General features: G+C 44.6%; 1 protein-coding gene across 4 annotated transcripts in view; it reads right to left on the bottom strand.

Moving 5' to 3' along the window:
• The window catches only part of ubr2 (ubiquitin protein ligase E3 component n-recognin 2), a 37,617-nt gene extending 22,164 nt beyond the window's left edge, over nt 1–15,453 (bottom strand). For 2 of the 4 annotated variants that reach the window (XM_042010083.1, XM_042010084.1), the window contains exons 1-20: nt 15,349–15,453; nt 10,234–10,508; nt 8,980–9,058; nt 7,863–7,976; nt 7,279–7,409; nt 6,545–6,683; nt 6,372–6,434; nt 6,133–6,253; nt 5,934–6,041; nt 5,774–5,862; nt 4,272–4,370; nt 4,107–4,187; nt 2,488–2,651; nt 2,309–2,408; nt 2,101–2,229; nt 1,797–1,980; nt 1,653–1,714; nt 1,227–1,337; nt 1,074–1,139; nt 50–166 (exon numbers count right to left, since the gene is read on the bottom strand). In XM_042010083.1, coding sequence (XP_041866017.1) covers nt 50–166; nt 1,074–1,139; nt 1,227–1,337; nt 1,653–1,714; nt 1,797–1,980; nt 2,101–2,229; nt 2,309–2,408; nt 2,488–2,651; nt 4,107–4,187; nt 4,272–4,370; nt 5,774–5,862; nt 5,934–6,041; nt 6,133–6,253; nt 6,372–6,434; nt 6,545–6,683; nt 7,279–7,409; nt 7,863–7,976; nt 8,980–9,058; nt 10,234–10,508; nt 15,349–15,432 — 2,316 coding nt within the window. In that variant the 5' untranslated portion in view covers nt 15,433–15,453. Of the gene's footprint in view, nt 1–49; nt 167–1,073; nt 1,140–1,226; nt 1,338–1,652; nt 1,715–1,796; nt 1,981–2,100; nt 2,230–2,308; nt 2,409–2,487; nt 2,652–4,106; nt 4,206–4,271; nt 4,371–5,773; nt 5,863–5,933; nt 6,042–6,132; nt 6,254–6,371; nt 6,435–6,544; nt 6,684–7,278; nt 7,410–7,862; nt 7,977–8,979; nt 9,059–10,233; nt 10,509–15,348 lie in introns of all 4 variants that reach the window. The other 2 variants (XM_042010086.1, XM_042010085.1) reach the window with 2 other exon arrangements.

Raw genomic sequence — 15,453 nt, 5'->3', positions numbered from 1 at the left:
TTAGAACCTTTATAGAACTGTTAAGCGTTCCAGCAGAACCAGTACTGACCTTGTTGGCCTCCCTGTATCTCTTCCTGATGTCTGAAGAGCTGAAAACGTGAAACAGTTCAAACCGACTCAGAACGATCATCAGGAAGTGGTTCGGATCCATCATGGACGCCCCGGCCTGCATCACAGCGTAAACACAGACAACCATCAGTAGAGTCCAGTAGAACCAGCAGAGACACATATAGTTCAGAGGAACCAGTAGACACGTAGAGTCCAGTGGAACCAGTAGACACATATAGTTCAGAGGAACCAGTAGACGCGTAGAGTCCAGTGGAACCAGTAGAGACACGTAGAGTCCAATGGAACCAGTAGAGACACGTAGAGTCCGGTGGAACCAGTAGAGACACGTAGAGTCCGGTGGAACCAGTAGACACGTAGAGTCCGGTGGAACCAGTAGAGACACGTAGAGTCCGGTGGAACCAGTAGAGACACGCAGAGTCCGGTGGAACCAGTAGAGACACGTAGAGTCCGGTGGAACCAGTAGAGACACGCAGAGTCCGGTGGAACCAGTAGAAAAACATAGAGTCCGGTGGAACCAGTAGAAAAACATAGAGTCCGGTGGAACCAGTAGAGACACATAGAGTCCGGTGGAACCAGTAGAGACACATAGAGTCCGGTGGAACCAGTAGAAAAACGTAGAGTCCGGTGGAACCAGTAGAGACACGCAGAGTCCGGTGGAACCAGTAGAAAAACATAGAGTCCGGTGGAACCAGTAGAGACACAGAGTCCGGTGGAACCAGTAGAGACACGTAGAGTCCGGTGGAACCAGTAGATGTGTATAGTCAAGTAGGTCCAGCAGAGACATATATAGTCTAGTAGAATCAATAGAAACTGGTAGAGGTCAGGAGAATGAATATAACCTGTACAGGTCTGTAAAGACAGTAAAGTCCAGTAGAAAAAGTGGAAACAAGCAGTGTCCCGTAAAATTTAATGGAGTCCAGAAGAGGTCACCAAAGATCAGTAAATCTGTAAAACCCAGTAGAGACCAGTAGAGGTCAGTAGATATCAGTAGAGTCCTGCTGTACCTGCAGCATGATGATGTCTTTGTCGAACATCTCCACTCTGCACTTGACGTTGTGGTAATAATAGATCTGAAACAGGAAACAAACAGTAAACAACAACAACATGTGTTTACTCCCAGCTAAATCCAAAGTATTGATCAGCAGGTACAGACTCACCTGGTTGATCAGAGAGAATCCGTTCCTCCTCCACATCCCAGCATGCACCTGGGCACAGAGCACCAGGCAACGGAGGGGCAGCTCAATCAAAAGGTGGGGACTGAGTTCCCCCTGCGGACAAACAATGAGGACACACGACGAGGACATACAATAAGGACACACGATGAGGACACACCATGGGGACACATGACGAGGACAAAGACGAGGACACAATGATCAATTGCTGTGGCTGACCGAATCAGGTGAACCTGATGTCTGACCAGTGAATCAGAGTGGTCGATCTCCGCAGGTTAAATATTCACAGGAGTAAAGACTTAATGAGCTGGTTTGAAACCCTCGTGTGTTCTCTGATCAATATTTTCAGGTCAATGAAAAGTCTCCAATGATCAGTAACCTGAATTCTGAGGAGTATGTCATGTTACTCACCAGTGGAAGCTGCTCAGGGAAATGAGACGCCACCTCCGTCCTGCTGAGGAGAACATGGAGGCCTGGGAAAGAGGAGAAAACAAAGATTGCATGATGAGGAGTCCTGCAGACTCATTGGTGCTCATGCAGCAGGTGTGTGTTTACCTGCTAGGAGGCGACAGACCGGCAGATGGATGGACACTTTGTCTTGAGATACCTGGTACCTAAATGTGTCCACACAGTGACCTGCCAGACTCAGGCTGATTGGCTGCTCACCGTCAGGGAGACCACTGTGACAGTGACTGAGCGCGCTCAGACACATTTTATAAGCTTCAATCAGCACCTGCTCCTAAAACACACACGGAGGAAGAATCAGTGACCAGCAGGAAACCAGTTCTGGGACGAGACAGGGAGTTCTGGAAGTGACAGGGAGTGACAGGGAGTTTTGTGGTGTACGGTGTCGGCTTACGTCGGTGGAGCACCACTCTTGGATCATGGAGATGATGTGTGTCAGCTTCATCTGCAGGGTGAATGCTGCCTCCCACTCCGGCTCCATCTCAATGTGCTGACCCACCTGTCTCACCACGGGGTCCATTCCCTGAGACAGACAGACAGGTAGGTTGAGACAGAGACTGGCTCACCTGAGCAGGTGGACTTCTTGTTGGCCTCAAAGTTACCTGCATACACTTGAGCAGTTCCAAAAAAGCATCAAAACCTTCCAGAAATTTGGTTCTGAGCTGATGGGTCCAGTCAGAAGGAGGGCTGATGAGGATGTACCTGCACATAGAACAACTGGTTACACTGGGAGAACTCGTGTACTGGTCCGAACTGTACAAGATGTCAATCTAGTCCGTACTTGAGGTCTCCGATGAGACTCTGGACCCGTCCGAACTTGAAGGCCTGTTGTGCTGTGTAGCGGTCAAACTGGAAGCGTCCCTGAAGGTCTCTGTGACGCAGGTGATCCACAAAGGTCCTGACGATGGTGGTCATCAGATTCTCCTCCACCATAAGCATCCGGCCCTGCAGCACACACACACACACACACACACACACACACACAGTTGGGTTTTTGTGACTCACTTCCAGTATGATCTCAGAGGAAGACGGAAACATCCTCATAAATACAGTTAAATCAGACAAGTAAAAAACCGGCGCCGTGGGCCCAATCGGTTACAGAACAAACCAGCTTTCAGCAGGATGTGTGTGTGGCTCACAGCTCAAACAGAACCAGGTTCTGCTGCGTGCTGAGGATTAGTGTTAGAACAGCAGACGGTTGGCTTCATCACAGAGGCCATGCTCTAGACCAGGGGTGCCCAAGTTCGGTCCTCGAGATCTACCATCCTGCAACTTTTAGATGCAACCCTTCTCCAACACACCTGAATCAAATGACTGGCTCGTTACCAGGATTCTGCAGAGCTGAATGACATGCAGATGACATCTGATTGAAGTGTGTTGGAGAAGGGTTGCATCTAAAAGTTGCAGGATGGTAGATCTCGAGGACCGAACTTGGGCACCCCTGCTCTAGACCGAGGTTTGGACTGGTTCTGGTTCACAGTGAACATTTCCACACTGCAGATCTGCTGGGCTCAGCTGTGTGTGTTTGTTTACTTTAAAAACTGGACACCAACTGTCATCTTTACTGGTGCCTTACTGATTAGAACTGGGATCAAAGATGATGAAAAAAATATATATTCTGAAAAAGTGTATAATTAAATCTCAGTTTAGAGAAAACAAGTTGAACTGGGCCATTTGGTCGGTCATGACATCATGCTGATGATGTCATGCTGATTATATATGCATGATGTCAAACTAATGTCAGCTATGGTGTCACAATAATGATGTCAAGTAAGATGTTGTACTGATGATGTAATGCATGATGTCATGCTTTTATTAGAGATTATGTCAGCTGTGATGTCAGGCTGATGTCACGTATGAGGCCTTTTGATTATGTCATATGTGAAATACTGATGGTCAGTAGCATCATAATGTCTGTGTCATAATGATGTCATGTAAAATGTCCTACTAAAGATGTCACTTATGATGTCATGCTGATGATGTAATGCATAATGTCAAAATAATCTCATAATTATGTAATATTATGTCAGCTATGATGTCATGAGGATGCAATTTTGTTATGTCATATTTCCTGATGTATTATGTTACACCAATGATTTTATAATGATGTCATATTGATTGTCATACCGCTTATGTAATGTATGATGTCATACTGATGTCATACCTATTACGTCAGGAAAGATATAATGATGTCATACCAATAATATAATGATGGCAGGTAAGATGCCATAATGATATAATGCATGATGTCATAAAGATGATGCCAGTGGTCATGACCAGTATGATATTGTACTGATGATCCCAGTTACAATGTCGTACTGATGATGTCGGGTATAATGTCAGGTATGATGTCATCATGTTTGTGTCTCTGCTGCATCATCTCGTCCAGCAGGAACTCACCAGTGACGGGACGGTGAACATTTGCACTGACAGGTCAGTGATGGAGAACTCACGGTCGTGGTCGTCTTTCACGTAGTCGCTCTGCAAGCGTTCATAGTTCTACCAGCAGGGAGAGACAGAAAGACAGAGGTGTGTAGAGGTGCAGAGAGGAGGAGGAGTACTCACCATGGTGGGGACGGTGAAGAGCTGGACAGACAGTGAGGTCACTGACACCACTCGCTCGTGGTTGTCCTCCATAAAATCTGTCTGGAGGCGTCTGTAGTTCTAAAGGAGGGATGACATTTCACCTCTGGGTCAGAGGTCACTGCTGCCCGGCTGACACCCGACCCCAAACCCGCCACCCACCCATATATAGACAGTCAACCTGAACCCCACCCCCCCACCCAGCCCATCTCATGTTCTGCAGTCAACAGGTGCACACCTGTTGACTGCATTTGTCTGCTCACACCTGAAAACAAAACCAGGAAGAAGACTTCACCTGCTGCTGTCATGGCTGCGGGTCAGAACTCTGCCGATGTAGAACCAGGTATCACCTGACACAAACTAAATGAACTAACACGGAGTCTTCAGAATCAAACCTACGGACCAATAACGTCATCAAACACGACATCAACATAAGAGGTCAGACATTACCTGGAAGGTTGCTGGTTCAGTACTGAGATGCCTTTGAGCAAGAAGCTGAAGTTTAGTGTAATTTAACGTAACAGTTCAGAGTCAAACCAGCTGGTGGAGTTCAGCCACAGACTAGTGATGTGCATGACTTATGGACTAGTCTGAAACGTACACACTGTGGTCTTTGTTTGGGGCAGGAGCAGAGTTATGCTTCTCTACGCGGAGGCATTGAACTAACACAGAGCTGCACCCGAAAGGCTGGAGCAGATGTTGGCATTTCATATTTCACTCAACTGGACAACAAAGTCACATCATGCTGAATGAAGCTAGCTTACCGCCACCAGTTTGCTGAGGACTCACTTCTTGAACTATTGTAAAAATGTTGCGCTTCAGGAGGTGAAAGACCAGACAGAAATACGCTGAAAAATGGCTGGTTCTGCTGTGACTAAACACTCGTGTCAGAGCTGCGTTAAGCTCACCTGGGAGAGCGACTGCCCCATAGACAGAAGCTACAGTTTGTCTACGCAGGGTCACTGATCGGGTTTTCCTACTTTGATTTTGGGATTGGTCTTACAGACTTCCAGACAAACCGCACGTGTTGGCTGACTGTTGGTTCCAGTGCATTTGGACGAATTCTAAATGGGTAGCTCAGTAATCTGTGTATGTCGAGATGTTTTTTGGTGTTTGGTCTGGGTTTGCTGTGACCTGGCCAGAGAGTCTCAACCCGACCTGAGGTTCTGGATGACAGCACTGTTCAAACAATCTGATACGAACACATCCTGAAGCTTTGCTCAGACTGCAGACAAATCTGAAAAAAATCAAGCAGACCAGCTGACCTGCATGGGTTACCATGGTAACAGGATACATGACTACACTGGAGTCATGCATACTACTACTTTTTTTTTTTTACTTCCAGGTTAGACCCCCCAGCACGTGACTCTTAATTTTTTACTGTTGCTGTTTTTCACATGGAAAGGGTCCGGACAGAGACATATGTAGGGATCTGATTTGATCACTAATCAGGTGCATTGATTGACATGTAACAGGTGAGTTACCTTGGCGAACTGGATGGCAAAGATCTTCTTGTACTTGAGGTCCATGAGTAGGCTGTTCATGAGCAGCTGGTGGTAGATGTTCCTCGCTCCTGCAGACACAGACAGGTGATGGTACCTGAGCACAGTCCAGATCTACGGCTCAGATGGTCTGGGCGCTCACCTTTCCACATCTTGGAGTCGTTGAGCATCAGGCGGTCCACAAACGAGGAGTTCTCTCCTTCTGGATCTTTCTGCAGGCCCACCTGGCACAGGATTCTCCTCAGGCCATCTGAAACAGTCAAACAGTCACTACAGCAGGAACACACACACATATACACACACAGACAGAAAGGATTGTGGGTAATGAAGTCCAAACGTACCAGAGTATTGAATGATCTGTCCCAACCAGCTCAGAACCTTCAGAGCGAAACACTGATGAGCCACAACTGATGAGTGCATCACCTGGACCCGGAGAGGCTTTGACTGGCGGCTGGTGTTCCGCTGGGGGGGGGGGGGGGGGGGGGGGGGGGGGGCATATCGAGGGGGGATCAGAGCTTATACATACGAACCCATCAATGAATGAATCCAGGACCCGGTCTGATCAGGAGGACCAACTCACCACGATGACAGACTTGGCCTGTTCGCAGAACTGAAAGTCTCCGTATCGGACCGATTTCCTGCCCTGCAGGACCACACACACACACACACACACACACACACACACAGCAGCTGGTAACATGAACTCTGTGCTCTACTGAGTGAGTTCTGATCGGGTTCTGATCGGGTACTGACATCTCTGTCGACTGTGGTGGCGAAGCTGACGGCTTCCTTCTGGCTGCAGTTCACAGCTTTCTGCAGCGTGTAGATCACCTGCTCATACGTGTGGACTTCATCATTGAACAGCATGCAGTAGTACGTGTCTCCTTTTCCCCTGAACACACAGAGCAAAGGAATCACTGGACTCAGTCAGTGAACACAAACCATTTCACAGTCGATCAGACATCAGTTTTAGCTTCTTTCAGAAACTTTAAAGAAAATATTTGGGACTGAATCAGATCAACTCGCAGGTGCAGCGTTGTTGCTCATCGCTCACAAACACCAGGCTGCAATAATCAAAGCAAAAACAATCCAGTCTGCTTGAACTATGTGGCAAATGCATCATTTATTGTATATTTTATAACATGAAATGCTGTCGTATTGTGAAAAAAATCACAAGTGTTAAAAATGTTAAAAACATATTAATATTTGATGTGTATGACTAGGACTGATGTGGATTGAATGAATTAAATAGAAATTAACTATCGCCCACAGCTTTGTGCAAGTCCAGGATGGAGAAATCAAAGAGAAGATTTCATCCGATGTAAAAGAAATCTGTTGGTTCTGGACTGTTTATTTTATTTTAACTGGATCACAATGAATTGACTTGAATCGATTAAGTCTGTACAAATAAAACTTTTATTCACTTCATATTTTCAGTTGAACTTTTTCTGTCCTCTATGTGTGTGTGTGTGTGTGTGTGTTCATACTGGGGCTCCAGTCCTGCAGGCAGCTGGTCTTCCTGTTCCCAGGTCAGCATGTCTACGGCGTACTTCAGGATGATGGAGAAGATGCTGTAACCCCTGGCAACCATGTCAGATGACAGCTGAGCTACAGGATCCTGGAAAACAAACAGTTTTCACACAGGTGAGGCGACACCTGGAGCACCAACCCAGAGTTTAACACCACAGCAGCAGAATTTGACGAGTCAACAGTTTTTTATCTGCAGTCTGAAGAATTTCTCATCATCAACCAGCAGAGGGCGCCTCAGGTTTACCTGACGAACACCTGACTGACTGCTGAGAAAATCACGTTTCTACTTTAGTAAAAGAAAATAATCCGACACCAAAACCTCTGTAGCGGCATCTGGACGTATTTATGACAGAATGCTTCGTGTCTTATTCTGCAACCACAAACATCACACACATCTGGAAATGACCATTTCACTTTGATCCATCATTCCCAACACACACCCTGACACACGGCGACACCTCCAGGACCGGATCTGATGAAACCTCAGATCCAGGCCACATTTCCGAACCCACAAACCGTCCAGTGATGGACGTACTCTCACCTCTTCTAAGTCTCTGCTGCCATCTGCAGGAGTGTGTTTCTCACAGTACGGACCTTCCTTCCAGGCTTCAGCATCTCCACAGTCACAGAAACCTCCACCTCCTGACGTGGTCATCTGCAGGCAAACATACACAGTGAACGGAGGATGCATCACAGAGTGCTTTACATGTTAAAAACAAATGCTTGCTTAAACACAAGCACACACATGTTCACGCTCACACAAACCAAGGCCAGGATAACAAAGACAAACCGACTCTGCAAACGGCAGAAAAACGTCAGGTTGAAAATCACGTTCGGGTTGAAATCACGTTCGGGTTGAAATCACGTTCGGGTTGAAATCACGTTCGGGTTGAAATCACGTTCGGGTTGAAATCACGTTCGGGTTGAAAAAACGCACTCCCCACACCCTTTCTGTCCCTCTCTCTCCCCTCCCTCTTCTCTCTACTTTCTTGTCTCTCTCTCTCTCTCTGTCCCCTCCGGTCGAGTCCAGCATTAAGAGTCTGATTTAATAAAGTTTTTCATGTCATCAAGAGGGACTTTATACATGTAGTATAAATCCCTGCTTGATAGAGTAAAATTGCCCAGCATCAGACGGCAGCCAGACAATCATTCTGTTTGCAACGATGCTGGACAAGACAAGTTAAAAAAAAAAAAAAAAAAAAAAAAAAAAAAAAAAAAAAAAAAGAAATCACGTTTGGGTTGAAATCACATTCGAGTTAAAATCACGTCTCATGTCGCATCAACCACCCGGAAAACAGACAGAAATATTTAATAATAATAATTTATTGAATAATAAGAACAACCGGAGGAGTTTCCTGCTCTGGTTTACTAAGAACTTAATTTCGATTGGGAAACGCATACAGCTGAACAAGCAACCTCCTCGTCATTGACGTCATTTTTGAGGCAAATTACTGCTTAAAATGAACGTCTTGCATTTTGTAGGTTTTATTTCCATTTCCTGAAATATAAATACGGAGCCGACAGACCGAACAGCAGGAATTTTGGTCCCATTCCTGTCAGTTTCTGCTGTTGATTAAATGTTCTGTACAGAGTCATTTAACTGTGTGTGTGTGTGTGTGTGTGTGTGTGTGTGTGTGTGCGTGCGTGCGTGCACTCACTCTGTATCGATGATCTTTGTGAACACTTCCCAGGAAACACTGCATGCACAGAACACAGGTGGCATCAGCTGCACATTCCCTGAACACACACACAGATCCAGATTATCCATCAGAGAAGCCTGCTACCTGCACAGGTGTGTGTAGAGGTGGTGCATGTACAGGTGTGTGTTTCAGGCTGTCACGGTTACTCAATTTAACAATTAATTGCAGTATTAAACAGCAGGATTAATGGGCAGATCAGCACGGAACGAAAACAAAGTGAAACATTTTCTTTCCATACGAGTAGCAGAAGAGGCGTTTTATGGTGGGAAAGTACGGAGGAGGAAGAATCATTCCCTCCAAACAAACAGAGTAAGTCGTCCTTGTCAGATGTTTTTGGTTATAGAAAAAAAGACGTTTTGATGTCGTTTTGGAGGCCGGCCCACCAGCCGGTAAAGCCGGACCTGAAACCGAGCAGTGAAAAGAAGAAACACATCCAAGATGTTTCACCACCAGCTTAGCAAGACAAAGGTAAATGTGCAGTAGGTGAGTTATTATTTACCTAATGTGACATATTTACAAATAAATTAACGTATGTCTTCGACTCTTGCTGACGTAACAAATTAAGCAGAATTTACTTATATTATTATTATATTATGTATTTTTATTCATTCTCGTTGTTATGACATCACTATTTGGATGAGAAAGACTGAAAACTCAAACTTTGACGGAGAGTTTTTTTTTTTTACAGAATTTTCTCAGCTTGAGGTCGATGTTTGTCATCAGTGTGCAATGTTCTGTAGAAGAAACCGTTTTCCTTTCAGATGTTTGGACGTGTTTATTTTCACTGATATTTACGTGTCAAACAGCAGCTCTGCTGAAGGAAGTCAAAGCTAGCTAGATGTTTTTCCAGTCTCTAAATTCTCTACTCAGTCTTCAGAAGCATTTTTATGACGTAGTTTCCTCCCAAGTCCAGACAGAGGTCCTTCAGCCTTTTCATCTGTTTTCTCTGAGAAAGTTAATATGTAGGATTTATTTAATTTTTACTAAGCAGGTCTGAAATTTTTACTTGAATTTAAAATATAAAAATAAATTAAACCGAGGATCATTGCCTTGCCTTACCTATGAGGTGATTTTACACATTCTGAAATTAATTAATGCAGATTAACTGTGATAATTTCTCTGACAGTAACCGTAACAAAAAATCTAAGATCGTAACATCCCCAGTAGGTGTGTGTGTGTGTGTGTTACCTGTACAGGTGTGGCTCAAGTTACCTGCAGGAGTAGGTGGGCTCTCCCACCTTGAACACGTGGCCACACAGCGGAGATGGCTGGTTTTTCTCCTGCAGGAGGGCCAGGCCGGCTGCTGGCTCCTCCCCCAGCAGGAGCCACTCCAGAGGGGCGAGGAGGAGCAGCTGAGTGGCCAGCTCCTCCCTCTGCTCCTCCCTGCTGCTGCCCCCCATACGCGGCCCGAGGCAGAAGATTCTGGGTACGTACACAGAGAGGTGATGGTAGACCTCCTGCTGGAGGTCGGCTGCCGCCAGCCACCGCTGAGGAAGAGGAGGGAGGAGGAAGATCACATTACTTTGATTGACAAGTGATATAGAGACAGATCAAATCAAACTGTGTGGTCACATGATCACATTTAGTGGATTAATGCAAATCATTCCACCTCATATGATTGATCAACTGTAAAACAAAACCACCACAGTCCGGAACCTGGTTCTAACCGGTCTGCACGTTAGACCAAAGAAAAGAGCAGACGATTCTCAACAGGCACCAGGAAGTAGTGGCTCTTCTTCACCAACTACGATGTCATCAGTGGGCAGAAGCTGGATTCACTCCACGGACGACTGCCAGATTACTCATGTTAAATAAAAAAAGAAAAAACGGAGAACGTTCTGCTGCCTGCAGCCTCCTCCAGCATGACCGGTTTGGCAGTGGGTCAGTAATGGTGTGGGGGGGCACTTCTTTGGGGGGCCGCACAGCCCTCCATGTGCTCGCCAGAGGTAGCCTGACTGCCATTAGGTACCGAGATGAGATCCTCAGACCCCTTGAAGAACCACATGCTGGTGTGGTTGGTCCTGGGTTCCTCCTAATCCAAGACCATGCTAGACCTCATGTGGCGGGAGTGGGTCAGCAGTTCCTGCCAGACGAAGCATTGATGCTATGGACTGGCCGCCCGTTCCCCAGACCTGAATCCAGCTGAGAACATCTGGGACATCATGTCTCCTTCCACCAACGCCACGTTGTACCATAGACTGACCAGGAGTTGGTGGATCCTTTAGTCCAGGTCTGAGAGGAGATCCCTCAGGAGACCACCCGCCACCTCATCAGGAGCATGTCCAGGCATTGTAGGGAGGTCCTACAGGCACGTGGAGGCCACACACACTACTGAGCCTCATTTTGAAGGACATTAGATCAAAGTTGGATCAGCCTGTAGTGTGTTTTTCCACTTTCATTTGGAGTGTGACTCCAAGTCCCGACCTCCATGGGTTAATACATTTGATTTCCACTGATCATTTTTGTGTGATTTTGTTGTCAGTACATTCAGTAAAGAACAAAGTAATAAGAAGATTTCATTCATTCAGATCTAGGATGTGTTATTGTAGTGTTCCCTTTATTGTTTTAGCAGTGTATAAAATGTTGCTTTTAGTGTGTTTTAGTGTTGATATAGTGTTTGTAAAACAGGATTTATTGCATCATTTTCTTCATATAGCAGTAGGCCTTCTGCTATATGTAGGAAAAGGACATTGTGTGCGTAACAATAAAGGTCACCACAGAGCTTCAGTCTATACACCTAAAAACCACCAACCAGGCCAGAAATCTGGGTGTACTGATGGACTCAGACCTTAACTTTAAGAAACACATTAAGGGAATTACAAAATCAGCCTACTATCACCTTAAGAACATATCAAGAGTAAAAGATCTGATGTCTCAGCAGGACCTGGAAAAACTAGTCCAGCTTCCATCTTTAGTCGGCTTGATTATTGTAACAGTGTTTTTACAGGTTCTACCTAAAACATCAGTCAGACACCTGCAGTCAAAATCTACATCTGGTTCTTTTAAGCTGCAATCATGTTTTAATATTGTTTTTAACTTTATTTCTTGCATTATATCTATTTTATTTTAGCATCTTCCTTCTGCTTTTATTTCATTAATTGCATTTCTTTTAATCTTTATTTCTTTTTATTTTTTTAATGCACTTGTCTGCCCCCTGCTGTAATGATTTATGTAAAGCACTTTGAATTGTCTTGTACATGAAATGTGCTGTACAAATAAATTTGCCTTTGCCTTTAACAATGCGATTAGTCGCAGCACTTCATACGATTAAAGATTTTAATCGTTGCCCAGCACTAATATACAGTATACATATTATAAAAAGACAACTAAAATGTCAGATGATGCTATTACTCATGTGTAAATAAAGTTTTAAAAAACAAAAAAAAGAAAATATATATATTAATAATCATCAAGCTTTAGAAAGTCAAGGAGGAATACCACATCAGGAAAACCAATACAGATACCAGTACAGGTATCGGCCCGATAGTATGTGTCTGTACTTGGTATTTATGTAAGTGTACCAGTACCTCAGAACCCGATAACTATGTGAAAAAACTAGGACTGTCAAATAAACACGTTAATACAAATTATTAATCTGTGGAATTACTGCGTTCATTAAAAATCTTAATTTGGTACCATCTCGGTGAGAGCAGCTGATTTTAGGCATGCAAGTGTCTTGTCACAGTGGTGAACAAAATCCACCAAAAGCCACTTTATCCTCCTTGTTTTTGAAGAGTCTGACAGTTTTCAAGCCTACATAGAGGATGGCCGCCCATTTTATATATCACACAATTCACTTATCACTCAGATGTCCCATCTGACGGTCTGGCCCACACTCCTTACAAGTTAACAATATTGGGATTTATTAGTACTTATGTCAGTGCTCTGTACTGGCAAGTCCTCAAAAAAAAGTCCTTGTATCAAAATGTGGTATGAGTGCATCCCTAGAAGAAACCATATTTAATTTCAGATATGATGCTGAAGGAGCTAAAGCTGGATTTATACATATATGGTCGGTTACCACATCACTGCCGTATGCCCCACATGCTCCTCTTCCAGACCCAACGTGCACCCCTGCTTGCAGCGCGTTTACATGGACGTACTCCCTTGTGATTGGTCGGTTTGTGATTACATGCTTCCAGATTTCTGGAGCGTCCTGCTGAATTTGTGCAGTTACTGTGAAAGAGAAACAGCAACGCAACGCAGTAACCATAAACCTGAGTGTGACAGCACATTTCACCGCCTTCGGCTGCGCCGACCCTACCGTCCGCCGCGCGGATATAAGTCCAGCTTAAGTCTATTACTTCAGCTACTTAGAAAGTTTGGCCCAAGTGTAGGTTGGCATGCAGATATATGTTCACTGTTGCACAAGAAACAAAACTGCAGCCTATACATCATCCTGGCTCCAGAGCGATGGAAAAAAAAATTTGCCCTTGACATCTTCCACTTAATACTTTACCCCAGGTGACAATGCAGTGCCCCCTATACAAACAAACCGAACTAAACGGTCACAGAAACCCAGCTGGCTCCTATATAAAAAGGTCTTGTTTCTTTATTTCCACTGTTCCAGTATTATTTCTGCAGCAACAGCAGCTACTCTGCAAAACGGCAGCTGGAAGTCAAAGCTAGCTAGATGTGTTTCTGGGTTTAAATAATAATTTAAATACCATTAATGTATATGGGTAATGCTCAAAAGAAAATCCTTAAAATGTATTAAAATCTGGTGCTGAGAAAATGTGGGTGCAACTCAGTTTTTGCTAGTGTACCCAAATTAGGTATTTATGTGAACCAAGGCAGAAAGTTAGTGTGGAGACCTGAGAGGGGAGCAGTGTGTGTGAGAGTGCAGCAGGTCGTCAACAATCAGCTCAGACCGTCACCATAACCTGCTCACACAGTGACACACTGACCTGGATACCGCTGACTGACTTTGCCCCAACATAGTACACCCCAGGTTACTAGCAGCACACGTTACATCATCCAGGTCCACATAATCAGGGACAGTTCTGGTCTTTGACCTGGTCTCTGGCTGACTTATTACATCACAGCTTCCTGTCACCAGCAATGGTCCAGTCACAGAGATTATTTCCAGTTACCAGCTCCTTGCTGACCATCACAGGTGAGAGGCAAGTTCAGCCCTGACACCTAATATCTGAAACCTCCACATCCTGCAGCTGTCATGACAAATACATACATCAGTACACCAGATTATTAAAGCCCTTCTTCCTCCCTGTACCTGCTGAAAACCATGTGTTTGTACTGCTCTTTAAACTGGGTCATGCTTGGACATTGCTTGAGCTCCACAGCCAAACTGTTCCACAACCTCACTCCACAAACAGAAACACTAAATCTTTTTAATGTTGTACGTGCCCGCTGACGTTTTAACTTGAACTTCTCCTCAGATTATAATCTCCCTCTCTGTAAAATATATATATATATATATATATATATATATATATATGTATATATATTTGAATATTTCCAGGAAGTAGCTTGTGTGTTGCTTTGTACATGATTTGTGCTGTTTGAAAACGAACCAGGTCAGCGAATTTTAATGTATTTGATTTTAAGAATAGTAATTTTGAGTTATCTCTTTAATTTATAATTATGAATTATTCTTATGTCTCGTTTCTGCAGTATGAATTGTGATTTTATTGTACGATTGTAAGTACTGCCCCGAACCTCTGGTCAACACATTAACATCAATCACCAACTCAAAATGATCCAGTTTTTACTTAATTTGAAAAACAAAACACATATCAGTTTACCTGAGAAACAACAAACTCCTCACCATGTTCTCACCCGCTGTCATCTGAATGAACCTTACGGTTGTTCTAACACATCCTGACCTGTTTAACTCCATGTTGTCATGGTAACGATCGCCTGTTAAGGTCAGGTATCAGCTCACCTGGGTTAGGTTTCATATATGAATATATATTACATCGTTAGTCATACTTTACGTGTGACACCTAACCTGGCATCAGTGGGAGAACCTCCTTACACAGAATTCCCTGCCATCCCACTAAGACGTTCCTGACCCAGAAACCGATAAATAACCATCCGGGACCCGTTTCAAACGGCAGAAGGTGTTCAATTAAAGCTGCAGATCATGCGTTTGTGAAAGCCTGCCGCTGACAAACTGACAGCAGTGGTTTCTAACGTCCAGATGTTTCAGACCTGCCCAACAGCAGCAGCTAGCTGGGCTTTACTATTAGCTTAAAAAGAAAAAAACAAGTCAAGCAGAGCATTAGCCCCAGAAAACTGCACTCAGCAGAGGCAGGGATCCATACACCAGATGCAGAGGAAGTCAGGAGTCGAAGAGCCGCTTACCGACGCGGTGTCTTTGGCGGAGAAATTCAGGAATTCAGAACATAGAGCGGACGGTGGATCTCTATCGGTCTGGGCCGCCGCCATCTTTCCTCCCTCTGCTCCGTG

This window comes from Melanotaenia boesemani, chromosome 16 (genome assembly GCF_017639745.1).
Source record: "Melanotaenia boesemani isolate fMelBoe1 chromosome 16, fMelBoe1.pri, whole genome shotgun sequence".
NCBI classification, from domain to species: domain Eukaryota; kingdom Metazoa; phylum Chordata; class Actinopteri; order Atheriniformes; family Melanotaeniidae; genus Melanotaenia; species Melanotaenia boesemani.
Note: the sequence above shows the minus strand (reverse complement) of the source record. Positions and strands in the feature narration are given on the sequence as shown.